Source organism: Heptranchias perlo, chromosome 25, assembly GCF_035084215.1.
Source record: "Heptranchias perlo isolate sHepPer1 chromosome 25, sHepPer1.hap1, whole genome shotgun sequence".
Lineage (NCBI taxonomy): Eukaryota > Metazoa > Chordata > Chondrichthyes > Hexanchiformes > Hexanchidae > Heptranchias > Heptranchias perlo.
The window spans coordinates 25,718,702-25,745,722 of NC_090349.1; the positions used below are offsets into that span (position 1 = coordinate 25,718,702).

Sequence of the window (27,021 nt, forward strand, 5' to 3'; positions counted from 1 at the left end):
GCATCACCACCGGTTCAACGTCCTTCCGGATAACCAAGGGCAAGGCTGCTTCAAATCGCTCAAAATGAGAAAAATTGAAACACGGACAAGACTGGCGCGCGGACTCTTCTAAGTACAGTTAAACTAATTCAGTCAGAAAGGCAACATTTTCTCGTGGAGTGCAATATAATAATACACCAACCGCCTGGATTCACTGTCAGCAGATGTGTCGCCAAATGTCACGTTTATGCCCTGGTGGAATCTCACTGGAGTTTAGCGGAGTTTCCAGGATCTGATCGTATTTTAGGGGAAAAAGATTGTTTTCTAAAAAGACAGTAAATAAAGTCGCTATGGCAAATGGCCATAATCTCGACTCTACTGGCGCTATTGGAAAAGAACTGAAAATTGTGATAGTGGGTGATGGTGGCTGTGGGAAAACGTCGCTACTTATGGTATTTGCCAAAGGGGACTTTCCAGAAGTAAGTTGAATGAACATAGCGATAGAGCTCGTAATAACCATCAGAATAATTTATGAGTTTGCTGTGAAGCAGTAAGATGGTAAGAGTCCAATTTCTATCTTAGCAGACCCACCGTCTGGACGATTGGATTTGATACAAGTAACGAGTATCTTCATTTAGAAAAATGTAATTTGATACATTGCTGTTTTGTTACCAAATATTGGAACTAGTAGTAGCATTCATTATTGGGGCATATCCTGTTGTATTTCATTCATCAATTCATCATATGGGGCTCATCCCTGCAATATTGCATTCCAAAAGGTACAGAGAAAACTGTTAAATGAAAATGTCCACGCATCTCACGATAAGGTAATGCAACTGGTGGTAACCAGACGACGAGGTCATAGCAGATAAGGGGCCGTGCTGTGTAATGTGCATCACCTCAGTGAAATCTATGGTTAGCAGAACTCTCCTTGAAGTGGTCTGGGACTGTGACTAGGTGCCGGCGGCATTGGGCAGGAATAACTTGAGAGGCAAGAACGAGTGAGGAAGAAAGTGAAGGGGGGGGGGGGGGGGGGACAGCGGGGAAGAGAAGAGAGGGGGAGAGAATAGAAAAGGGGAAAGAGAACAGACGCATAAATTAATAACAATAACGATTGAGTCTGTTTCAATTTTACAATAAACATACTGTTTAGCAATGGAAAGTTCATCTAAAGTATTGTTGTGAGGATCATTCATGTTGATGTTTATTGTAAGTGTTGGTAGAATCAGTATATCTACTACTATTTTTTTACTATTACTAAACATGTATATGAGTAATATGCGGATTACTGCAAGAGCTTCTCCCCTTTAGAAGGAAATGTCTGACGACAGAAGGATTTTGGAAGGCCTTTTTTAAAAAAAAAGTTTTCCTTTTTTCAGTTTTTTTTAGAAAAAACAAGTGAAAAAAGGAAAACTTTTTTTTAGAAAGGAAAGAACAAGTGCAAGTACTGAAAGCAATGCCATGTCCCAGTTACAAGTGAAATTAAGCTCGCTACAAAGACACAGAGAGCAGTTTCACAGCAGGTTGAATTGTCACCTTCTCAAGTTGCAATCACATTAATGATCTTTTTCTGACTAGAGTCTTTATTTTATGAGCTTGGACAGTGCAAACCAGATAACAATGTTCCATGAACAGGTAGCAGTCTGTAGAGTAGATTTTTGCCTCTCTCAGGGATAGACGTTTGTTAGATTCCTCTAATTGGAGTTGTTCTGGCTTCTTCCAGTATTGGCTCCCACTGTACTACTGTTTTGGTAACTGTCCCAAAAGTCACAACATAGCATGGATGTCAAAGGTTCAATATAAAGGTAGTAATAGAGGTTTTACTGGCTGGATGGATATAAAACTTTCAGTCCAATGTGAACAAAATAACGGGTCAAAATTTGCTGGAGCGGGGCATCTCGCAGTGAGTTGGATATTTTTCCTCACTCTTCAGCTCCAATTATTTTCACGCCGCAAATTGCTGGAAGTGCGAATTGATGGTGAACGATGGGACCAATAGTCTATCTCCTTAGCCAATTAAATTTAAGGACAGAGAAAGAAACAGAGTGAATGATGGAGAAGGAAATAGGGTGAATTAGAGTCAAATTAGATACAGAAAGAGAAATAAAGACAAGGATATAAAGATTGGATTGAGAGAGAGAAAGAGAAAAGAGACAGAAAAGAAAGAAAAAAAAATAAAACATTTAAAATGATAAAACCTCTAGGAACAATTTACTACTTGCAGGAGTGAGACGCCACAGTTTCAATTGTTCCCTTTCTGGGCCTCTTAGGTTGAGTAGCATGTCAGGACCACAAATCACCCATTAACAGGCTCCATGTGCCGTGAAATAGCAGCCCTACCTTTCTGCAGCAAGTTCAATTCATATTTACTGCACAACTCCAGCAGTTTCTTGACACTCATGGGACACTCATGACGGTGAGATGCCATTTTTGTAAGGCTAACGGCAGAATTGCACAGATCGTCCAGCAATTTGTGACAATTCGCAACTCATGACGTATCTCTTCCTCACTACAAATTGCTGGATTTTTTACGTACTAATAACGGCGTGTGCCATGAACGTGCTGTTATTTTCCCAGCAAATTCTGGGCCACAATTTTTAAAGTATATTCAGTACCCATTATGTCCTACTTGTACTTTAGTTTCAAACTGCCATCTGCTGCCAATTTGAAGCTAAACTATATTGAAATGGTCAAGTGTAAATGGTAAATTATTTAATTTTGTTTGGAGTAAAGATTTTGATATTTTGACCTTGTAGCTATCTAGCAGAAGATTCACATCAGGCTGTTGGGATAGGAAAACTTCACAATGGGCTGGTAATGGAAAGATGTCTTACAGATGGGCTCTCCTGATGGCTGAGTTGATAAAGCAAGCTTTGCCATGGGCCACAGCTTCAATTTCCAGTCTGTGCTGAGTTAGCTGATCTCAGCCAGAATGGCGGTTGAAAATGCTGCAGAACCCTGAGCTTGCAAGGGGAAAAATCAGCAAGGGACCTGGTCCCAGACCTTTTCTATGCCCCACCTGATCTCACTGCAACAAGGTGCACAAGACTTGAGCAATGAATATCTTCCTGTTGAAAAGTAGCTCCTTTCCACTCTGCACCTTCCCTTTAACACTGTGACCAAGATCTGGAACCTACGTAGCAAATTGGGAGCACCACCCAAGAACTGTCACTCTTTGGCACAACATCTTGGTACATCGCTCTGGCCAAGACTTGGGATTAGATTGCCCGCCTTTTCATTCAGGAGAAGTACTCATTTCTGTAGCAATGTTCTCCCTTCCTACTCTCCAGAAGGCATTGGCTCTGACTGGAATATTATTTCGTTGGGCTCTGGATGCCATCCAAGAGCCTATTCATCATCTATGAGTCAGTAGCTTAGACAATGATTGTTGGGTGACAATTCAATCTGGGGGCATTTGAACCAGGCTGTTCTTACCTGATGTCTGCACTGTTCAGGATCATGAATAGTGATCAGGAGTGGGAGCCCTAGATTTCCCCTTCGCAAACCAGAGATGCAGAGACCAATAGAAGCATCTCCAATACCAACCCGGCTGATCTCACCTAATTTAACATTGACCAGATAAGCCATCATGGGGGCCACCATGTGTTAAGTTTAAAACAGTGTGAGTTTATATTGAGGGAGGTTTAAATGCAACATAAGTTCAAAGCTGTTGCTCAGAACAGTTGCTATTTTGTACTTTAATTTGTATAATTATGCAAACAGTGACCTGATGGCTGACACTTGCAATTTGGTTTACAAATGTCACACAAAGTCCAACTAGAAAAATTCAGGTGGCTCCATGTGTTATCTTATTATGCCTGTTGACTTAGAGTGATATTAAATGTTTACTCATTGAGGTATTAAACAGAAACTTTCTTCTGTAATGATTGTAGGTCAATAAAATGTCAATATTCATAAGTTTGTTAGTTACTTTTGAAATCTATCCAGTTTCATTTTTTTCATTCATGTTTTGCTCTTAGCAATATGCCCCATCAGTGTTCGAGAAGTATGTGACATATATCACTATTAGGAACAAGAAAGTCACCTTGACTCTGTATGATACAGCAGGTAAGACTCTTCAAAGTATTTCAGTTCTGGTGAATTTTTACTCAAAATGTTTTAATATTCTGGCACCCTGATGGCTCACCAGATCAACACACTATCCAATGTAACCTGAGCCATAGACAAAGAAAGTCCCAGATTTCATTTCTGGTCTGTGCTGGATTAGCTGATTTCAAGTACTGCAGGAGGGGGGATACAATTGGTTTCAATGTCCCTGGTTGAGGAGAGGGGGGGAAGGTAATCAGTGATTCCTGTTTGTGTGTGTGTCTAGATTGTAGGCAAAGTAAGGATCAACTTCTGTTACGTACAAAATGTAGAATATGTTTACCCTGGGATAGTATATGTAGAGCCAAGCAAACAACTCGTCATTAAGAATTAATCATTTATCAGTAGGTAAATAGTTTATTTTCCTTGAACCCCCTGAAAGAAGCAACCTCAAAATATCTTGTCCACTTTCTGAATTTGTGGATTCCTTCTTTAAAAATACATTTGACCATCCCGTCACTGATAGTAGGTTTACTTAAAAATATTAAAATCTAATACCGTCATTAGGAAGTGTCACTTCTTGTTTTTCAATTTATAAAACTTTACAGTTAGAAGCATTGATAAATACATTTCTACTGGCTCTTGAAGACACTTCTGTGTTTTGCGCACTTCAGCAGGTGTCTTTGAACTTGCTGGGGTTCACTTTATATGGTTATATTAAAAAATTGATGAAAGACTACAGGTGAGACTTGATGTTTTGCTGTGTGAAATAACATTCTTTCATTGAGTAAGGTCATCACACAAATGGGAGAATTCACTAGCAACAACGTATCCAGCTGGGACCATGCAACCCTCTTGTGGCTTCGTATTGCCACCTTCACATCCTTTTCACCCAATCTTGGCATCAATTGCATTCACATTGCTTGCATTTACGAGCGAGAAAGAAGTCTTTTTCTCCAAAGCAATGCCACATCCATTGTCAGCCTGTGAGATTGAGAATTATTTTGATCAAGTAAGCTTTCAATTTTCTCCTCATTCCAGTAGCACTGGAACTCTGGGAAGAGGGTGGGTTTGTGATCATAATGACCTGCCAACCGATTTTCCCATTCTGCTAGTGATATTGGCATCGCCGGAGATAAGACTGTCAGAAGTAGGTTTTACCCCAGCAGAGCAGATTTTTCAATAGCCTGGGTGCCTTTCGAATTCTGCAGTTCAGTGACTTTGGTCTTTAGAGGGGCAGGACTTTATATTACTATATAAAGAGAAGCCAATTCCAAAAATCAGATCATTGATCCCTCGGTTAGACAGAATATCGAATGAACTGCAACAAGAGATGGCATCAATAATCAGTGCAAAAGTTAAGTCTGCCAGCTTATTGTTTGCATATTCTAATTTATGCTGGGATACCTTTCAGCGAAAAGTATGGGTTGCTGTAGTGGTACTGCCAATGATAAATGTGCTACTGCTTATCTTGGCAGAAATTATGTCCAATGTTTTATTTCTACATTGGACATAATTTCTGCCAAGGCCCTTCCTGTACCTCCAGTGCTATCCATTGATCACAACTTTGCATAGTACAAATTCTCAATCAGAGGAGAATTGCTTTGGTCTTAGAATTTGTCACTTTTTCCTACAGTTTGGATAGTGTTGTAGGTCAAAGATCTCCCCGCAATGGCTGTCAACACATCTTGGTAATTGTTGGTCAAAGGTTAGTACAGTATGATCATTGTCAGAATTGGGGAAACCTAATTCCTTTCTTATCTGTATTGCTCAGCTACTCACTGTATAAACTCACTGAGTCACTGGGGAGCTCTAATATGCTCTAGTTAAAGGTTTTCATGTTGCACCTTCCTGCAATATGGCTTAATCAATCAAAATAGCATACAAGGCTACGGACCAAATGCTGGAATATGGGATTAGAGTAGACAGGGCTGATGGCCGGCGCGGACACGATGGGCCGAAGGGCCTCTATCCGTGTTGTATAACTCTATAACTCTATGACTCTAAAACCATAGGCATGATTCAGAGAATCTGCTTTGTATCTCTTTGCAGAGATTAATTTCAAGAGAATCTCTATAAACTTGAGCTGATTTAAAAACAGAATAGTCTATTAGTCAGTTGATTATTACAATAAAATGTAACCTTTTGACTATTACAGTAACCTTTTCATCACATTTAAAATTTATATCCTTTAAAATTTATCAGAGAACAGTAAATTTTATTACTTGTCATGTTTTATTACAAGCCATTAAATGGCCCAGAAGAACAGGGCCTTAAATTTCTTTGAGATCTGGGCACACTCCCGACATAAAATGGACAAGAGTGCAGGGGGTGGGGTGGGGGGGCGGGTGTGGAAAATCAGACATGACCCAGAAATGCTGGGTCTACACCCAGAAAGGGAAGCCAACAAGAACTGCCATTGGGGCCTGGAATGGGTGGAAGTTCTGACTGCCCTGTACACAGGGCCTGCGACACCACAAAGATGTGAGACCTCCAGAAGGGTTTCTCCCACATCCTGCGTCTAGCAATCGGAACACTGGAAAGAATCCGGTGTAAGTGGAAGACCCCAGAATTGTGCCTGAAAAAATATTTGACACCAGCATTCTTATAAAAAGGAACCCATGACCTGGATAGTGCCACTGGTGGGGTTGTTCCAAAAGTTGCCATCCTGAGGCAGCTGAACAGAGCTGCATGTTCCTCCCCCCACCCTCTTGCAGCACCCATCGGAGATATTTAAACTAGATGACCTCGCCCTGACTATGGATATTTTGGTAGGGTCAGGAGTAGAAGGGGTGGAGGAAAGAGGGTGGAGGGGGCCCGAGGATTTTTAGCCCAGAGGTATTTTGCAACCATTATATAAATTATACTAAATGGTGGCTCTGATGTTTAGTGTCTGAAATGTGTAACACAATGTTTTATTGGGTGAAATCTGAACTGCTCATCGTTTGCTGGTTTGCTCCTGCTTTTTGTTATGTTAATGTTTGGTGCGCAATATTTTAAAACCAACACCTTCCTCATTTTCCATTTTGAATATTTAAGCTTCTTTGTTGTTACTGATGAATTTTATTTGGGGAGGAAGTAGTGTTGCTACAAACACATCTGTGGCACATCTTTTCCAGTTAAATACTATAGGATGTCCCATTACCACAGCTGCACAACACTTCATAATAGAAGTGGAGCTTGATGGCTCAAAAGTGAAAATGAAAATTCTTAGGCAGAAATATTTAGTACTCATACTAAGCTTGCCCTACTTTAGTAACTACAATTTAGTTTGTATCTTCTATATAATTAAACATATTGCAGACGGTGTACATGTCACAATCTAAATGTCAAGAGTATGAAATAAAAGAAAAACAGCAATTTCATGCTCATTTTTTTGTGACGTGGAACCAGGAACTTACAAGCACTTGCTTCCCTAATGGCAATTAACTTCGGAATCAGCCTATTCACAACAGTTAGATTTAAAGGGACAGACTGGATTAAACACAGCTGTATTTTAGCAGTAGAATAATACATTGTGCACCGCATGTTATAATGTTTTAAAACAAGCTCAAGAATGCTAAAACAATGTCTTTACTGGGTGATTTAGGTGTGGAACTTGAATCTCCTTTGAAGCATTAGCGTGTTACTTAGGAGTGTCTGACACTTGTACAAAGCCATTTCCTGCCTGTGTTGGACTTAGTTTGATTAACCACAGGAAGGAACTGACTAACTAGTATCAGTTTGAAACTATATACCATTTTCAACTGAACTATCTCGTCAATTAAATGAAATGCCAATCAGTTGATGCCTTTTCAAACAGATTTACTAGGAGTTAGCTCAATTCTGCAGGCTACTTTGGCTGATTTGGGTAGTCAGGTTCCCTTAACTTGAGCTGAAGATGAGGATAGTTGCACATAGTAACTAAATTTCTTTACTCCTAGAAATGTGTTTAGTAAACTGATGCTGGTAACAAATTACAGATGTCCACATTAGAAATTCACAAGATAGATGTTGCTAATTGTTGAGAGTAATTCCCCATCAAGAGAAATGTCCGGCTAATGGGCAGTTGGAAAAATCAATGGATCCAACATCAGATTGCACTGTCCTTGGACAGAGGAGCCATGTAGATGTAAAAAAAGAGAGAACATGCATTCAAATAGCGATTTTCACGACCTCAGGACGTGAAAGCTCCTTACAGCCAATGAAGTACCTTTGAAGTGTAGTCACTGTTGTAATGTCCGTGAATACATATCCATCCTTTAAGATGGAGTCCAAGACATGGTAGGCATAGTGGAAGGTAGTTGTATAAAAATAAGCTTTTCTTAATAAGTTGTTTGGGTATTGCAGAGACAAGGCAGGCTAGTGCTGTGTGCAAGTGATGTCCCAAACTCAGCTATGTCATCAACGGGAGTTATTCAGTGTTGGGCAAGCTCTTCTTTTGGGAACAGATGGAAAGTCAGCGGACAAGTAGCCTTGATGCACTGTTGCATACCTCCCAGGAACTGATTACAAATGGCAATGTCAGAGGCCAGGAAACAGGTGACTTGCATATTCTGCTGTAGGGCAGAAGGTGACCTAAGAGTAAGATAAAACTCAATTACTTGCAAAAAAATGTTTCTTATTTACTTTTGAAAGTACAAATGTTGTTTTTCCCTCCCAACACTTTCTGGACTCCTTGGGTCATACATTAACTGAAGGCAACAGGGTGAGCAGATAAACCGTTCCAACTCCTCTTACAATGCCACTCTGAAGCAACTACTACAGCTACAGAAAAGCAGTTTGGTGAACACTCTGCTGTCAAGTTAAGCCCTTCTCCCTTCCGAGGCCTCCACTCAATGCCTTCCCACAGTGTCACAGCTAAAATCCTAATGTTTTGTTATGGCCATTACAGTTGTCACCATTGTCTCAAATTTGAATTCCATTTTTTGTTTCTATTAATTTAATGTCTCACTGACATTTGTCTGAATAAGGTACTATGAGTGTTATCCCCCTCTTACATTAGTGATACATTAGCAGAAGAGCAAGGGCATTTCAGTCATGGGTTCATGCAGGTCTCACTAGTTACAAAGTGTGTGTTTATTTAAATATGTCTCCAAGCTGCAGGCCTACAATTCTTCAAAAAACAAACTGTAAAATTTCCCAATCCATTTACAATACACACAAAATACACAGCCCTTGATATGGATAGTGGATGCATTCTTCAAGACTGTCCCTATCTGTTGGACCACACCATATCATCTTGACTTTTCCCTGTAGGAAACATATATTTAATGCAGAGTACAAGACTGCATCAGTACTTGTTTATATGGCTGACATTATGAAATTGGCCTCCTAACTTCTCCCAACAGGAACAAAAGCTATAGTGTCAAGCCTCTTAAATACAGTTTCCTAATCAATGATGCATTTAAAAAATAGCCAACTGGAACATACTGTGTGGTAAGTATTTTACATCCATTCATCCCTACAATTTTCTCTTGGTCTTCTTTCTGCACGTAACAGCTATTTTCTTCAGAGAAGCCATGTGAAATACATTGCATAAACAAACACGAACATAGGACACATCTAAAGTTAAGTACTATAAATTCAGATTGCCAACCCACAGAGATTCCTTCCCATTAACAACTAAAATACGAGATTGTAAGGTTCCCCAATAGTTGAGTGAGTTTATCCAATGAGCAGCTGAGCCTTACATACCAGGAAAGTATCAGCTTTCCTCTCAGGTCTATGTTGAGATAACTGACCTCAGCTGGTACAATGGTTCGGGTCCTACAGTTTACCTCAGTGCACCTTGGTTAGGAAGGGACAAGTTGTACAGAGTTCCTGTTCCTTATCAATTCCAATAGAAATCTAACTGTTGTTACAGCACAGGAAGCCATTTGGCCCACCATATCTGTGCCAGCTCTTTGTTAGAACAATCCAAAACTAATCTCACTGCCCTGCTCTCCCCATAGTCTGCTTCTTCCTATGCTTCACTTTTCTACTCCCTGCCACTCCCTGTGGCAAAGCATTCTATACTACAACAATTTTCTCCATAAAAATAACTCTTTTTACTCTCAGTGACAATTTTAAATTGATGACACTCTCATGGCTGACTCCCTAACCAGAAGAAGAAGTCTGACTATATTCACCCTATCAAAACTCTTCATAATTTTAAAATCTATTAAATCTCCTTAGTTTTCTCTGTTCTAGTGGAAATAGTCAATACAACGACATACCCTTAAATTCCACCTATTATAAATACAAAAAGATAGTTTTTGTATTTAATAATCCGGAGACACAAGTTCAAATCCTGCCACGGCAGCTAATTAACTAAAAATCTGGAATAAAAAGCTAGTACCAGTAATGATGACCATGAAACTACTTAATTGTTGTAAAAACCCATCTGGTTCACAAATGTCCTTTAGGGAAAGAAACCTGCTGTCCTTACCCAGTCTGGCCTATATATGTCTCCAGGCTCCCAGCAACATGGTCGATTCTTAACTGCCCTCTGAAATGCCTAGCAAGCCACTCAGTTGTACAATCCTGCTACAAAAAGACCTTCACCACATGGACTGCAGCGGTTCGAGAAGATGGCTTATCACCACCTTCTCAAGGGCAATTAGGGATGGGCAATAAACGCTGGCCTCGCCAGCATCACCCACATCCCATGAATGAATAAAAAATTGATGCTTTGTTGCGATGCTTTGTCTAGCACCATAAGCCGCAATAGTCATACACAAAGATAAGCAGCAACTCATGTTTCAGTGACTATATGTCTGATTGTTAATGCACTTAAAACCTAACATATTCTCCAATAATAACAGGGAATCAGAGCAGGTATCCAAGAATTTTGAATCCATTGAGACGTTTATACTCAAGAGTTATTGCTTAGATTGACATGCGAAGGAAAATTTTGGAAGACCATGCACTACCACCAGGGCACTGCATGTAGCCTGTGCACATTGGAAAATTATGGGTACCCTTCCCACAATGTCCCAAATGTTCTGGCTGCGTGCAAGGCCCTGTGTTGTGGGATCTTCCAAAACGTATCCAGTGTTGCAGGGCTAAGGTTAATTGGTGGAGATGTGGGGACAATTGAATAAATTACCTTTGGAAATCAGGAAGCAAAATAAATTTCCTCTGCTCTCCTAAAGGGGCTGGGTGCAGTTTCATGAGAAACAGCCATCCTCCTGTACCTCGCCCAGTTGGCTTTTTTTCAGGTGTGAGGCTAGACAATGAGTGTTCGCAGACTATTCCAGCACGGACAGCACTGGATCCTGTCCTCAGCTCGACATCCACCCACACATTCCAGCAGGGGTTATTGGAAAGCAATCAGAAGCAGGGACACGAGAGAAATTTTTCCCCTCTCTAACTCAGAGGCACTGAGGCTAATTATACTGTCCTTACCGCCACCTCACCTAGAATTAGCTAAGTCATCAAAGACTGGGAGTAGAGCCTGGGACCCATTAGTCTGTATAGGTGAGATATAGCATTGTCTTTGCTAACTGAGCTTTTGTTTTGCAGAACTTGCCCTCAGGAGGTTATCCCTATCCTCCGTCCCCCGTCCCCCCATTAGAGTTCATAAAAGTGTAGATTGTGCACTGTTTCCAAAAGGAGTGGGTTCAAGAGGTCAAATAATCTTTTCTTTTTCTTTGCTTCTTTATGTAGTTGAATATATGCTTCTGCAATTTATGCCTTTTTATATCTTATGTTCTCAACTATAATACATTGCATCAATATTGACATTTTTACTCTGGTTGCTTCCTCTGACTTGGTACAGTCCATGTCTTTTGTTTTAAAGTGGATGTTTCCTTTTAATTAGTGGTTTGTTAACATTGATCAGAATAGATTTCCTTTGGGTTGGGTTGGGTTGTGTTGTATGCGGCAGCACTCACAGTAGAATGTACACCACAAAATAGTTTGTTGCAAAGTTGTTCTGCAAAGTCCCCAGTTCTATAGCACTTTGTTTTAATAAAATGATCTCTGAAGGGCATGATACATATCACAAAGTTTGAATTGCTTGTTTCATTTAATTGAAGATGAACTTAGTCAAAGGTTTGTTGGTAAAAATATTAAGTGTACTTGACTTACTGTTGGAGAATTATGATTGTATCTCCAGCCAGGTTTCTGTAATGCTGAGTGTTATTGTGAATGTACTTAATCATATATTTGTAGATAGTACAATCTGTCTATTGTGTTTAGTTGAATTTACATAATAAGTATTATTCATATCTGCTGAAACAATCTACATGCATGGATAGAGGATTGGTTAACAGACAGAAAACAGAGAGTAGGAATAAACTGGTCATTTTCAGGTTGGTAGGCTGTAACTAGTGGGGTGCCACAAGGATCAGTGCTTGGGCCTCAGCTATTTACAATCTACATTAATGTCTTAGATGAAGAGACCAAGTGTAATATATCCAAGTTTGCTGACAATACAAAGTTAGGTGAGAAAGTAAGCTGTGAGGAGGACACAAAGGGCTCGATATTACCAGGGCGGCGGGGGATCGACCCACGCAACCGGTTAAATCAGTCTGCCCCGCGAGCAATCGCAGGCTAATTGGAGCCACTTACCTGGTCTTCCGGGTTCCCCGCTGCTGAGCTGCGCGTCGGGCGGACTGCGCACGCACAATAAGGTCTGCCAGCTGGAGGAGCTCTTTTAAAGGGGCAGTCCTCCACTGACTGATGTTGCAAGAAATAGGAAAAATTACAGCATGGAGCAGCTCAGGGGGAAGGCTGCTCCCAGGTTTAATGATGTCCCACTCCAGGTATCATTGGATGGGGTGAGGAGGAGGGGGAGGACAGAGATCTTCCCCCCGGCGGGCGGGAGGAAGTAGCCTGCCTCTGCCACCAAGAAGGCCTGGCTCGAGGTGGCAGAGGAGGTCACCTGCACCACCAACATATCGCCCACCTGCATACAGTGCAGGAGGCGCTGCAATGACCTAAGTAGGTCAGCCAAAGTGAGTACACTTACTCATTCCCCTACACTCCATCTGCCACATCACTGCCCCCACCCCACACCTCCTTCTGCACTGCCAACACTACTCTGTCACATCACCCGTCACACCCACTCAAACCTCATTCTCATCTTACCTGCACTTACTCACCTCGCCAGTACTCATCCCGCCACTACCACTCAACCCAATCCTCATACAATCTCATGGCTCTATCTCATACTCATCCTCTCATGCATCTCTTTCACGGTCAGCCTCACTCAACCTGCCACTACCTGTGCTGCAGCCACAGGGCATGCATCACATATGTGCAGTAGGCAGCGTAAGGTAAATGTGTCGTGAGCGTGAAGGGGATGCACAAGGGTGCTTGAGGGTTTGTCATGGTTTTTACTTATATTTAATTTCTGAGCAACTCACATTACATATTATATTGGCGCCGCTACTGCCACGTCTTTGCGAATCTTGTCTGGTTTGTGCAATAATGCCCTTTCCTGAGGATCACAATGAAGACCCACACCTGATGCCACCCATTGTGTCACTGTTGAGGGCAGTGGTGACTTTGACAGCGACAGGTAAGAAGATGGTGCTCGGGCCAGCCGGGAGCAGCTCGGCATGAAGGAGGCTGCAGATGTCCACGACTACTTGTTGAGTGACTCTGAGCCTCCGTGTGCACTGCTGCTCAGAGTGGTCCACGAAGCTGAGCCTCGGTCTGTGGACCCTGTGACGAGGGTAGTGCCCTCTGCGATGCACCTCTCTCTGCTTTTGCCCTCCCTCCTGCTGTGCAGGTGGATGTGTCACAGCACTGTGTTGTGGAGCTCCACGTGTCAGAGGTGGACGGCGTGGCCGGCGAGGCTGGTGATGCTGTTCGCCCTCCGAGGAGGTCATGACTGCAGCTACGGCGGCCCCCATCTGGAAGATGTACATCTGAGGGGGTCCGCAAGGTAGGTACATGTGTCTGGACACCGGGGTAAGTGTGCAAGTTGGTGAATTTTATTGTTAGGAGGAGGGTGATGGAGGCCAAACTTTGTCCAAAGTGACAGAGTGGCCTCCTGCAATGAGTGAGGGTCTCCCCCCACCACCTGTCAAATGGACCTTTGCAGCAGCCACAGGCTGATGGCTGCAACACGTACATTTGAACTGGGAGTGTTTCCCCCAGTATGGGAAACAGTCCCAGTTGTTTGCAAAATCCCACCCCATGTAAAATATCTCCTTAATCAGGTCTCTAAACGACCTGAAATACCTAAATAAATAGCTTAAGTGGCACCCCACCGGCTTTAATTGCCTGCGGGAGTCCCACATGCGGGGGCTGCGCGTGCACGTCAGCGCGTCTGTGGGAAACCCGGAAGTGGGCGGGTTGGAGCCGGGCTCCTGCCCCGCCCCGGGAATCCCCGATTTTCGGAGCCCCCCCGCCAGGAACGCACCCGATAGCAGGTGCTAAAATCGACCCCAAAGAGTCCGCAAAGGGATATAGACAGGTTAAGTGAGTGGGCAAAAAGGCAGCAGATGGGATATGATGTGGGAAAATATGAGGTTATTCAATTTGGTAGAAAGAATAGAAAAGCAGAATATTTTTCAAATGGTGAGAAACTATTAAATGTTGGTGTTCAGAGAGATTTGGGTATCCTCGCATACAAACACAAAGTTTACATGCAGGTACAACAAGCAAGGGGGTTGGAGGACAGGAGTAAGGAAGTCTAACTACAATTGTACAGGGCCTTAGTGAGACCACGCCTGAACTACTGTATACGGTTTTGGTCTCCTTATCTAAGGAAGGATATACTTGTCTTGGAGGCGGTGCATCGAAGGTTCACTGGATTGATTCCTGAGAAGAGAGGGTTTTCTTATGAGGAGAGATTGAGTTCAATGGGCCTCTACTCCCTGGAGTTTAGAAGAATGAGTGGTGATCTCATTGAAATGTATAAGATTCTGAGAAGGCTTGACAGGGTAGGTGCTGAGAGGATGTTTTCCCTGGCTGGAGAGTCTAGAACTAGGGGTCATAGTCTCAAGATAAGGGGTCAGCCATTTAAGACTGAGACGAGGAGGAATTTCTTCACTCAGAAGGTTGTGAATCTTTGGAATTCTGTACCCCAGAGGGCTCTGGATGCTGAGTCGTAGAGTATAGTCAAGGCTAAGATTGATAGATTTTTGGAATCTCAGGGAATCAAGGGATATGGGGATTGGGCGAGAAAGTGGAGTTGAGGTTGAAAACCAGCCATGATCTTATTGAATGGCGGAGCAGGCTCGAGGGTCCATATGGCCGACTCCTGCTCCTATTTCTTATGTTGTTCTTATGCAAACTCCTAAACAAATAGAAAGATCATACAAGGCATTATTTGACGTGGTTTGGGAAAGGAGCTTTTAAGATTTCCAGAATTGATGGATTCAACCCCCAATAGTTGAAGTTTACAGTAGGGCTGGCATCTTTTCTGAAATTCTCGTATTTGATCAGGTGAAAGACTTGAGTTTCACTCTCCACTTAGGTGACATTACTTTATGAGACAGCAATACAGAAAGGTTTACACAACTAAGAAAGCAGCTTATTTTCCATTCATAAAACAGAACTTTATTTACTACTTATCAGAGACTTTTATATTTCTTCTGAATGTTAATTGACCCATTACAGACTCTCTCATTGTGTATGTATGTATGCGTGTGTGTGTGTATATATATATATATATTTTACTTCTAGAATGCGATTTCTGTGCTTTGTATCACCTTTTAAATGCAAATTCATATATAGTATTTATTCTTTAGTTAATAAAATCTGGTCTATGTTTGATGTCCATTATTTCGAAGAATGAGACTGCAATACCAAACTCGGCTATTAAATCTAGTAAGAAGATATAGTGCCAGCTTGACTTAGTTGGTAACACTGTCATCTCTGAGTGTATTGTAGGATTTGAGCACATAATCTTGGCTGGGACTCCGGTGCAGTACTGAAGGCGTGCTGCTTTATTGAACGTGCTGACTTTTGGATGAGCCTGATGGGCTTCTTTTGTCCTGGCTACACAAACAGGAGGAAATGTGAGGAGATAAATTGAGGCCCCATCTAACTGTTTCGGTGGACATAAAAGATCCTATGGCACATTTTGAAGAGTAGGGAGTTCTCCTGATGTCCTGCCCAACATTTCCCCCTCAACTAATATCAGAAAAACAGATTAACTGGTCATTCATCTCCTGTGCTGTTTGTGGGTCTTTGTTATGTGCAAATTAGCTGCTGTATTTGCCTACATAACAACAGTATTTACACTTCAAAAGTAATTGATTGACTGTGAAGCACTTTTGGACAACCTGAGGATGTGATAAGACAAGTTCTTTCTTTAAGATTGTTGTAATTAGGATAATTGTCAGTCCTCAGGTATGCACACGCCTTTGCTAACATTATAGAAAAAAATGTATAGCTTTTGCTTGTAATGGATAAGGCCTACTCAAGGGAACTGCTGTTAGATCACTGACCAAAGACAATATGTAAAAGTCTGAAATTGTAACAGAATTGTGCATCCTCAATGCATTGTTCACCCAATGCACTGAAATCATGTAAGGAAAGGGATGTGGTTAGCATTTACTGTAAAGAGATAGATAATGTGCCTTGCCTCTCTTCCTGTCTTTGCCAGAGAACACAATTTCCTCTGAAGCTTGTGTTTTGTATGTATCACAACAGCATTTATTGCTGAACCTTAAAATACTTCTGTAATTCTGTTATTGCAGCACCATGTATTTAACTGATAACTGGTGTATTCTGCTGATGACAGGAATTGGTTCATTATTTCCCTCCTGATCTCCTTATAAATCTACTAAATTTGTTTAATTGTTACATAGAATTTACAGCACAGAATCAAGCCATTCGGCCCAATTGGTCTGTGCCGGAGTTTATGCTCCACGTGAGCCTCCTCCCACCCTACTTCATCTAACCCTATCAGCATATCTTTCTATTCCTTTCTCCCTCATGTACTTATCTAACTTCCCTTAAATTCATCTATGCTATTCACCTCAACTACTCCATGAGGGAGCAAGTTCCACATTCTCACCGCTCTTTGGTAAAAAAGTTTCTCCTGAATTCCTTATTGGATTTATTAGTGATTATCTTATATTTATGACCCCTAGTCTTGGACTCCCCCACAAGTGGAAACACTTTCTCTATGTCTACCCTATCAAACCCCTTCATAATTTTAAAAAACTAAAAGATCCAAGATAATATACATTTCCTGAAAAACAATTAATATTTGAGTTGATCTAATTAAGTGAGTACCATTCACTTCCTGACCATCATACATTTTTTGATATCTGTGAAGTGCCTTTTTCTTCGTTAAAGGTGGTATGTAAATGCAAGTTGTTGTTGAAGTTTCATACTTCAAAAGAAAAATATGAACAATATATAAGCAAAGATATTCTTTTGACACAGAAGCCAGAATGTCTGTAAATTCTGAATAACCTATTTAGACTTTGCGGCTAATTTTTTTTTGAAAAGAGAAAGAATGACAGTCTGATCTGTAACTGATTACAGGATTACAGGATTCATTTCAACAATGTAGGCAGCTGCATATTGCATTCCATGTTACATAGTATGGTGCATCCTCTGATTTACCATGAGTAGTGCCACAGATTTTTCAGTATCTTGGATGACTAAGCAATATACCACTGTTAAAGCATTAAAGCATCCTTTTAACATTTGGTTCATGGAACTTAATAGAGGTCTTTTAAAATTATGAAGGGGTTTGATAGGGTAGACATAGAGAAGATGTTTCCACTTGTGGGGGAGTACAAAACCAGGGGTCATAAATATATTAAAACAGTACATCAGCACACATCACATGGTAGATATCACACTTTGTTCTAGATGCAGAACAATCTTAAAATGCTATGGAGGCTAAAACGGAGAAGCACATTCCAATCCGTTACACTCCTTGACCAAACAACAGTTAAGCTCTGAATGACCTGAGGCTCATTTAACAAGTAGAATTTTGTGAGCTTAATTGGAAATAGCTCCCCCTTCAGAACAGAATATTACATTCTGCAATACATCATGTAACACGTCTGTTCTTGTAAAAGAGCATATTGTTCTACTCCACTGGTGTGTGTAACATATAAGTCTCATGTCTAGTGTGCATCTTGTCTGTCTCAACTGTCTATATGCAAATTTATGTTACTCTTGCATCTGATTGGCTCAGATTTCATATCCATAAAACAGGAATAAATCACACCTGAACATATAGGGATTGTAGAGTTGAACGTGGATGCATAAACTTCTAATGAAAAACTACCATGGACATATGAAAGCAACCAATCGGTAGTTAGCAAAACTTAGAGGAAGCAATGAAAATGCTCAAAATATCTTTGCCAATCATTTCAATCCATCTTGGTTTCTCACTAAGCGGAGAAACTGAGCACTGGAAATGAGATTTATAATAAAAAATGATTAAACTTACAGCTGCATTTCCTATGCTTGAAATGTCTATAACACCATTTTCTATCAGAGCCTGTCTAAGAAGCCTAAGACTAGAGTTCTTGGGCGTCCTGGAACTATCATTGTATGAAGTGAAAGCTGTATGAAGAGACACTACAAGGTAACAAACTACAAAACCATCTGTGCCTGCAATTCCCAGAAAAAAACATTTTGTTACTATTCACTTATTTATCTGTATCTCTCCATATCTCTCATAAGTTTCAACCAATGTCCTTTAACTCACCATGAGCAATGACACAGGATATCCACGATCTTTATAAATTTTGTAGTGGTTTTCACCATTTCTGCACATAAAATTCACATTCCCAAGACTGAGTTTTCTTTTTTAAAGTATCTCTTTCTCCAAGATCTACATATCAGTTTTACGTTAGTGTTGCAAAATTCAGAATGAGAAGTTATGATTTCTGTCCTGAGGCTGATTTAGAAGTGATATCATTATCTCAGCAGATAAATATACTTTGTGGGGCAATTCCAAGCTATGCAGACCAGGAAGGTCATAGCTTTGATCTCTGATCCATGCTGAATTTGTTGATCTTAGCCAAGTGAGGGAGGGGAGCCTTTGCTATTTCAGCATCTTTGGGTTATCAGGAGGAAAAATCAGCCTGGGTTCCCACTCATGATTACTGGAAGATGTGTGTATTTATACTCCCCCTTGAATTGGTCCTGTTGCCACACACTGTCCAGACTCATATGAACACCAACTACTTGATCGAGGTACAGGGGGGTTGCCAGCAGTAATGGCAACATACACCAACAGGAGTTCACACAGTGCATGATTTGTTTCTTTGCATTTATCCATGTCAAATGCATACATTTCTGGTATATCTTGGATAGACAAAGCATTATTAGCTGAATAAACAGTTTAAAATGAAACACTAAAAGAACATGCATCATTTTGTGCTTGCTTTTCTCTTTTGTTTGATTTAGGTCAAGAGGACTATGACAGGCTCCGCCCACTATCCTACCAAGATACGAATATTGTCTTAATCTGTTATGATGTCACAAACCCCACAAGTTTTGAGAACGTCCGTATTAAGGTGAGAGGACAAATCATGTCTTCTATTTTCAACAGAAAGAAAATCATGTTAGTTCTTGCTCATTTGTTTTAGCATTTTTCCAAAATTATTGATGGACCCTAACCACTCGTTTTTTTGGTAAAGCATTTATTATTTTCTTCCATTCTCTTCTCATGGTAGCCCAGCACATCATTTACAACTAAAAGGGTGGGTAAATGACCCATTCCTCAATCTGCTAAAACCACTTTCTATCCAGGTATCAGGAGGTGTATGAGGGGACCATTGTGCCTCACCTCTGCTCAACATCCTCATTATGTCAAGGGTGGAACTGGGACCTCATCATAAGAAACATTGTAGGTACAAATCTACCTCCTACCATTATATAGTGCAGTGCACTGGACCGCCACACATTGCAGCACTGCAATGTCTCGCCTTACAGAATGTCCCAGGATGGTAATAAGGCCCAAGGATTTCCAGAAATGTTAGACTGTCATAGAAGAATTATATGCAGTATAAATGTGGCCAATTGCACTGTTTGTCAGTTCACAATCATATTTTATCAGACAGTATCAGTTTTCTATAGCTTATTACTGCATATTAACATTTTAAAACATTTAAATGCATATATTTATTTACAGCAATAGTTCTTTCTAAATGGCCAGTCTAGTTAAATCCATCATACAGCTACAGTAAGAGTCATTGCTGAAATGTGATTGACTTCTTTCATGTTAATCCTATGGGCAGAATTTTTTATCTTCAATATTTCTTGGCGTAAAATTAAACCAGCTGGTGGAGTCTATACTTGGTGAAGCCAGTACATGTAAAATCTGTAAAACATTAATTCTGATCAAAATGATAATTTCATTTATAGCTACTGAAGCCAAAGTAAATCAAGTACATGCCTTGGCAGAGGTTTCGTGGAACAATTCTGGACAAATATAAAATGCCATACATATCTACAAGTGATGTTAAAATGCACATTTTTTGTTGTATTTCCTCAACTATGGCAGTGGGTTCCAGAAGTAAATCACTTCTGCCAGGAAGTCCCCATACTCTTGATTGGTTGCAAAACAGACCTTCGGATGGACAAAGAACGCTTGAGAAGACTGAGAGCTGCCCAGCAGGAACCAATCACATATAATGAGGTAAAGTGATTGAATGATGTTAACGTGGCTACAATGCCATGTCAGAGCAATTGTAAACAATTTTACAACACCAAGTTATAGTCCAACGATTTTATTTTTAATCCCACAAACTTTCGGGGGCTTTCCCCTTCCTCAGGCGGTGTGGAAGTGACAATTTCGAATCCTTCGCATTTTAAGATCACATAACAAAGCCTGGTGATTACTGCCCGTTGCCAAGGCAATCACAGTGAGCAGACAGAAAGGTGTCATCTAAAAGGCCACTGAATATACAACCCCCCAAAAAAAAGGGGAAAAAAAGGAAAAAAAGGAAAAAAAAGAAAAAAAAGAGACAGAACGAAGACAGTCAATGACCCGTTATATTAAAAACAGATAACATTTGTTCGCTGGTGGGGTTACGTGTAGTGTGACATGAACCCAAGATCCCGGTTGAGGCCGTCCTCATGGGTGCGGAACTTGGCTATTAATTTCTGCTCGACGATTTTGCGTTGTCGTGTGTCTCGAAGGCCGCCTTGGAGTATGTTTACCCGAAGGTCGGTGGCTGAATGTCCATGACTGCTGAAGTGTTCCCCGACAGGGAGAGAACCCTCCTGTTTGGCAATTGTTGCGCGGTGTCGGAGATGCGAACCGGCATCTCCACATCATGTCAGAGCAAAGTACTGCTGTTTTCTAAACTAACCCTCCAAAGGGAATTCTTGTTTTTCAAGGAAATTTAAATTCTCTTCTGATGTTTGAAGTGAGTTCAGGCTACAGATATAATTGCCTAAGTTCTGCCTACTTGCAGTACATTAAAAACATCACAATAAAAAATTTAACAGAAAAAGTAAGTTTTTCAAGCTGTGCATTTGAAGTTAATCTTGCTTTCTGTTGCCAACTTTCTCCTGTTTGGCTTGTTAATGAGATATAGTTCCATAGGTGCCACATGCCATTATTTATGCTTGAGCCATATTAATAAACATTTGGAGGCTAATTGATTTCAGGGGACAACACAAAATAGCCAGTTCCTGCCCTTAGCCAACATCCATATAAGAACACTTCCAGACACTTTACGTGCATGTGAACACCATAACCTCGAAGTTCCCCTCCAAGTCACACACCGTCCCGACTTGGACACATTTCGCCGTTCCTTCATTGTTGCTGGGTCAAAATCCTGGAACTCCCTACAGAACAGCACTGAAAGAACATCTTCACCGCAGCTTTTCAAGAAGACGGCCCATCACCACCTTCTCAAGGGCAACTAGGGATGGGCAATAAATGCCGGCATTGCCAGCGACGCCCATGTCCCGAGAATTAATTTTTAAGACAAAGAAAAATTTCTCCTCTCCAACCCAGAAGTGCTAAGGTCAACAGTAGCCACCAGGGTGGAGATCAGCTAACTCCACACAGACTGCAAGGGTTGAAGTGGGATTAGAGAGGCAGATGAAAGCTGTATTCACTGCACAAATTTTGAGCGCATATAAAAATGATTGTTTTTTCCTTAGTTTTCAAAGATGTTTGAAATATGATTGAATTCAAGTCAGGAGTGTGATGGAATACTCTCCACTTGTCTGGATGAGTGCAGCTCCAACAACACTCAAGAAGCTTGACACCATCCAGGACAAAGCAGCCCGCTTGATTGGCACCCCATCCACCACCCTAAACATTCACTCCTTTCACCACCGGCGCACTGTGGCTGCAGTGTATACCATCCACAGGATGCACTGCAGCAACTCGCCAAGGCTTCTTCGACAGCACCACCCAAACCAGTGACCTCTACCACCTAGAAGGACAAGGGCAGCAGGCACATGGGAACACCACCACCTGCACGTTCCCCTCCAAGTCACACACCATCCCGACTTGGAAATATATCGCCGTTCCTTCATCGTCAAAATCCTGGAACTCCCTTCCTAACAGTACTGTGGGAGAACCTTCACCACATGGACTGCAGCGGTTCAAGAAGGTGGCTCACCATCACCTTCTCAAGGGCAATTAGGGATGGGCAATAAATGCTGGCCTCGCCAGCGATGCCCACATCCCATGAACGAATAAAAAAAAATAGCAATCATGGACATAAGATATATGTTGCCCAAGTTTAAAAGTCAGACAGACCCAAAATTATGTTCATCTCTTCCTTCAGCCTACCTTTGGTTTGCCATGGCAGTTTAGGCCTGTTTTACTGCAAGTTCCTCCAACTTTCTCTTGTAACTGCAATTTTTTTTAACTAAAAAGTTCTAAGAATGGAGCGGTCACTATCAATGTATCTTTGTCAATGGCACCAAACTGCCAATGCAGTCAATTTGTGTGCTGAAGATAGCCCAAAGAGAATTACAGACAATTCTAAGAATATGGACCCTATGCAACCGACTAACAAGTACGAGACTCTTACGATGCCAAAAAAGCTCTCCCAAACACCCGACAGATGGATTATGAGTTTGTACAGATCAATGACAATGCCGAAGCCTCATGCCTAGCCCTTCCCATTTGAGTGAGAAACTGATCTTTCTCCTTCAGTTCAGTTTTCCTGACTTGTCAGAATTGCTGACTGGCCCAGTCAAAATCTGGCCCTTAGAGTACAGAAAAACAGTAAAAAGAGAGAAAAACATAGGCAAATAAGGAACTGAAAGTAAAACAGGAAACAATAGAAACTGTTAAGAGACATCAGAATCTGAGAAACTCCCCGACTCTTGTTTGAAATAATGCCATGGGGTCTTTTACGTTCACCCAACAGGGCAGACGAAGACTTGGTTTAATGTCTCATCTAAATGACGGCACTCTCCCTGTACTGCACTGAAGTGTCAGCCTACATTATATGCTCAAATCTCTGGAGTAGGGATTGAACCCTTGACATCACTCAGAGGTAAAGGTGCTACCACTGAGCCAAGGCTAACACCCATTAGGTGCATTATTGGGAGCACAAATTTACCTCTGTGGTCAATAAGGTAATATTTCAGTGGTATTTTCATAGCAAGCTATTTCTGATGTTCCAGATATTCAGCCTGCTTAAAATTCCCAATACACCAACACACACCTTTTAATCTCCATAATAACCTGTGCGAAGCTATTCTTAACACTCCATTGTACCCATTCTCTAATAAATCAAAACTGTTTGCATCATTCTTTATTTGTATGCGAGCTTAATCTCATTTCAATTGTTTTAGCCTTTGGTATAATGAGAAAGATAGATTTCCTCATCAGATTGAACAATTTATGTGTCTCTGCAATCGTGGTGGAGCATTGGACTCCCAACCAGGGAGCTTGAGTTTGAATCCTAGTCCTAAATAACATTTGCACTTGGTTGTCTTTATCGGTTAAGTTTTGGCCAGCTCGCCGGTAGAAGAGGAAGAGTTGGCAGCCCCTTCAGCAGAAGGACAGAACTGTACAGAGTGAAACTAAAGAGAAGTCCATAACCAAAACCTTTCCACTACCTGGCTGCAGGTGTGGGGTGAACTGAAGTACAACAGGCTAAGAGGTGAGAGAAAAAACAAGGAAAAAGTTTGCAGATTGTCACATTTTTGTTTCTTCCAGGGTGAAGAGGCTGCTTGCCAGATTAACGCTGTGATGTACTTGGAATGCTCAGCCAAATTCCGTGAGAACATAGAGGACATCTTTAAAGAAGCTTCCCGTGTCGCTTTAAATGCCATAAAGAAGAAAAAAAGCAAAAGGAGAAGGAAGCAGAAGCAATGCCTGCTCCTTTGACAGTTGTTACCTATCGATGTTATTGGTCATCAGTGCGTCAGACTGTGCTCCATACGGTGTATTGCAAATGTATCAAAGCTATCAATAATTTCATGTAATTGTACTACTTTCTAAGTGCACTCATTTACTGTTAGCGGGATATTTTTCACATCCCTGGGAAAATGTTTTAGCCATATGTTGCAGGATTCTTCAGGCTAGAGATACATTTGCCAAAGCACGATAAAATAAATCAAAGATGCAAGAAAACTGTGGTGTACAGAAACAGATGTTTCATCCGTATTAAAAAATAGCCCAACAAATAAAAAGAAAAACAAACTGCAAATCAAACACAAAAAAACTCAAAGTCAGTCAGCATCTGCAGAGGGAGAAGACAGGACAATATTTTGAGCAGGGCCTCTCTTCATGGCTGAAGACGCACCCTGCCTTGCCTTGATGCTGACTAACTTGTTGTGCATTTCCAGAATTTTCTGTTCTTGTTCAAAAATAGTCAGTGTGTGTATGTCACTCAATGCAGCGTTGTCACTTTAACCATCACTGCTGCTCATCGGTTGTTGGGTTTCGTGTTTGATTTGTCTCCTGCATCTTACCGCTGCAAATGTTTTTCTAAATTAACGCTGACTGTAAAAGTGACAATAACTAGCAGCTGTTTTCAGATCAACCATGCTTGAAATTGTGAGAGTAACAGTATAACCTGTCACTACGAGCAACAGCTTAATGGCACTAAAGCACTTTTTAAAAGAAGTACTTTTCCAGCTTTTTCCCCTCCTCTCCTGCAGGCACTGAATCATGCAGGACTCCAGTTACACTCCTTCTGGCACCTCTCTCAAATTATCATATTTTTTGTATGTGATCTTAAATATCAGCAGGCTATGCAACTGTGGGTACATGGGTGAGCCCTACCCTCTCCTCATTTAATGTTCAGTTTCCAGCAGCAATCAGGAGTGGGAATGTTTGCAGAATTTTCCCCTCCATGGCTCTGGGACACTCAGGCCTATTGTAGTGCCTCTACCACTGCCCTAGCTGAGAACAGCTAATTCAACACTGAATGGGAAATAAAACTAGGACCTTTTGGTGTACATCACTCAGTCACACACTGCCTTTAAAACTGACCTATCAGGGGAGTTACTGAAGCACTTTAAACAAAATACACATATATAGAAATAAGTTTTAAATGCATTTTGTTGAACAGCTGCAATTCTTTCCTTGTGCCTAGCTACTAGAAATAACAAACAAATACAAGAATGCTGCAGGAGCCAGACTGAGATTAATTATGTTCCGTTTTTTTCCCCAGATAACAGAGACAGGATCAATCTACCTTGGGTTGGGAAATAGTCGGCTGTTTTTACAGGACTAGCTACAATGTCCTGAAGAAAAATCAATTCAGTATTTTAAATTGCTAGTGTCCTTTCATAAGTTGCAGCTCTGCCTTTTTCATAAAGTCATCATTTTGAGTCCCTTGTATAACATAAATTACTAGGCAGAAAGGGGTCCCGGTTGCAGCACATTAGTGCAAAAGTAAAGAGTTTATTAAATAAGGGAAAAGAAAAGCTGCCCCTCTTTATTGGCCCACAACAGCTGAAATACAAGACAGCACTGAGAGCCACTGTAGAGATGTCTGCAGCTGCCTGCCTATTCCTGCAGCCAAAGTCCAGGGTGGGTTGTCCAGCATGATACAAAGATAAAAAATGGCATTAAAAATGCACCATTCACTGCATTTGCTATGGTAACGGTATTGAGTCCCTACGTATTAGAATCATAGAATGGTTACAACACGGAAGGAGGCCACTCAGCCCATCAAGTCCATGCCGGCTCTTTGCAAGAGCAATCCAGCTAGTCCCACTCCCCCGCCCTTTCCCTGTAGCTTTGCAATTTTTTTTCCCTTCAAGTACTTATCCAATTCTCTTTTGAAAGCTATGATTGAATCTGCCTCCACCACCCCCTCAGGCAGCGCATTACAGATCATAACCACTCGTTGTGTAAAAAAATTTTTCCTCATGTCGCTTTCGGTTCTTTTGCCAATCACCTTAAATCTATGTCCTCTGGTTCTTGACCCTTCCACCAATGGGAACAGTTTCCCTCTATTTACTCTGTTTAGACTCTTCATGGTTTTGAATACCTCTATCAAATCAGCAGGGTGAAGGTTAATTTCTCTTACATGCTAACCAGTGCTTCAGAAGTTTGCTCGAAGTAAACTTAGAATAATTTTTCTAATCACATTTAGCAAAATTGAAACAGAAATCACCAAAGCCATCAGCTTACACCCCCAGATTTGTCATTTTAAGTACTGCAATGTGAGCTGGCTTCCTGTACGACTTGAAGTGTATGTAATAACATGAAAAATTGAATCCTACATATTACTTTTGTTCCTGCCAATGCCATCTAGTATTGTTGCATTTGATGTAAATTGACAAAAATGCTCAAAAACTCAACTGATTATAATTGTGTCTGACAAAGAATTGCATAGATGGTTCCTATGTAAAACCAATGATTTCAACGGTAAAGAACATCAGGCGTGGTGTAAAATGGGCTGTCGATTCACTATTGCCCGTTTCGCACTACTTGTGCAGACCAATTTTGCCCTCAATATATCTTAGAGATTGTACTCCATTCCTTAATAACTTTTGTATATTTCTGACGATAACATGAGACAAGGATGATCAGCTAGGAGCTTCACCCATCAGTTTGAACTTTCAGCATTTAAAAAAAAAGTCATTGAATCCCAAACTTTAGCAAACTGTTCTACCAACATGGGAAATTATATTTTAATAAAGAATTTAAAACCA

The 27,021-nt window shown here is 41.0% G+C and overlaps 1 protein-coding gene across 1 annotated transcript; it reads left to right on the forward strand.

Moving 5' to 3' along the window:
- On the forward strand, window positions 1-27,021 carry rhof (ras homolog family member F). Its single transcript, XM_068005801.1, has 5 exons — window positions 1-458; window positions 3,960-4,047; window positions 19,333-19,442; window positions 20,432-20,566; window positions 24,068-27,021. Exons 1-5 carry the CDS (start codon window positions 330-332, stop codon window positions 24,236-24,238), a joined length of 633 nt encoding a protein of 210 aa, XP_067861902.1. The 5' UTR covers window positions 1-329; the 3' UTR covers window positions 24,239-27,021.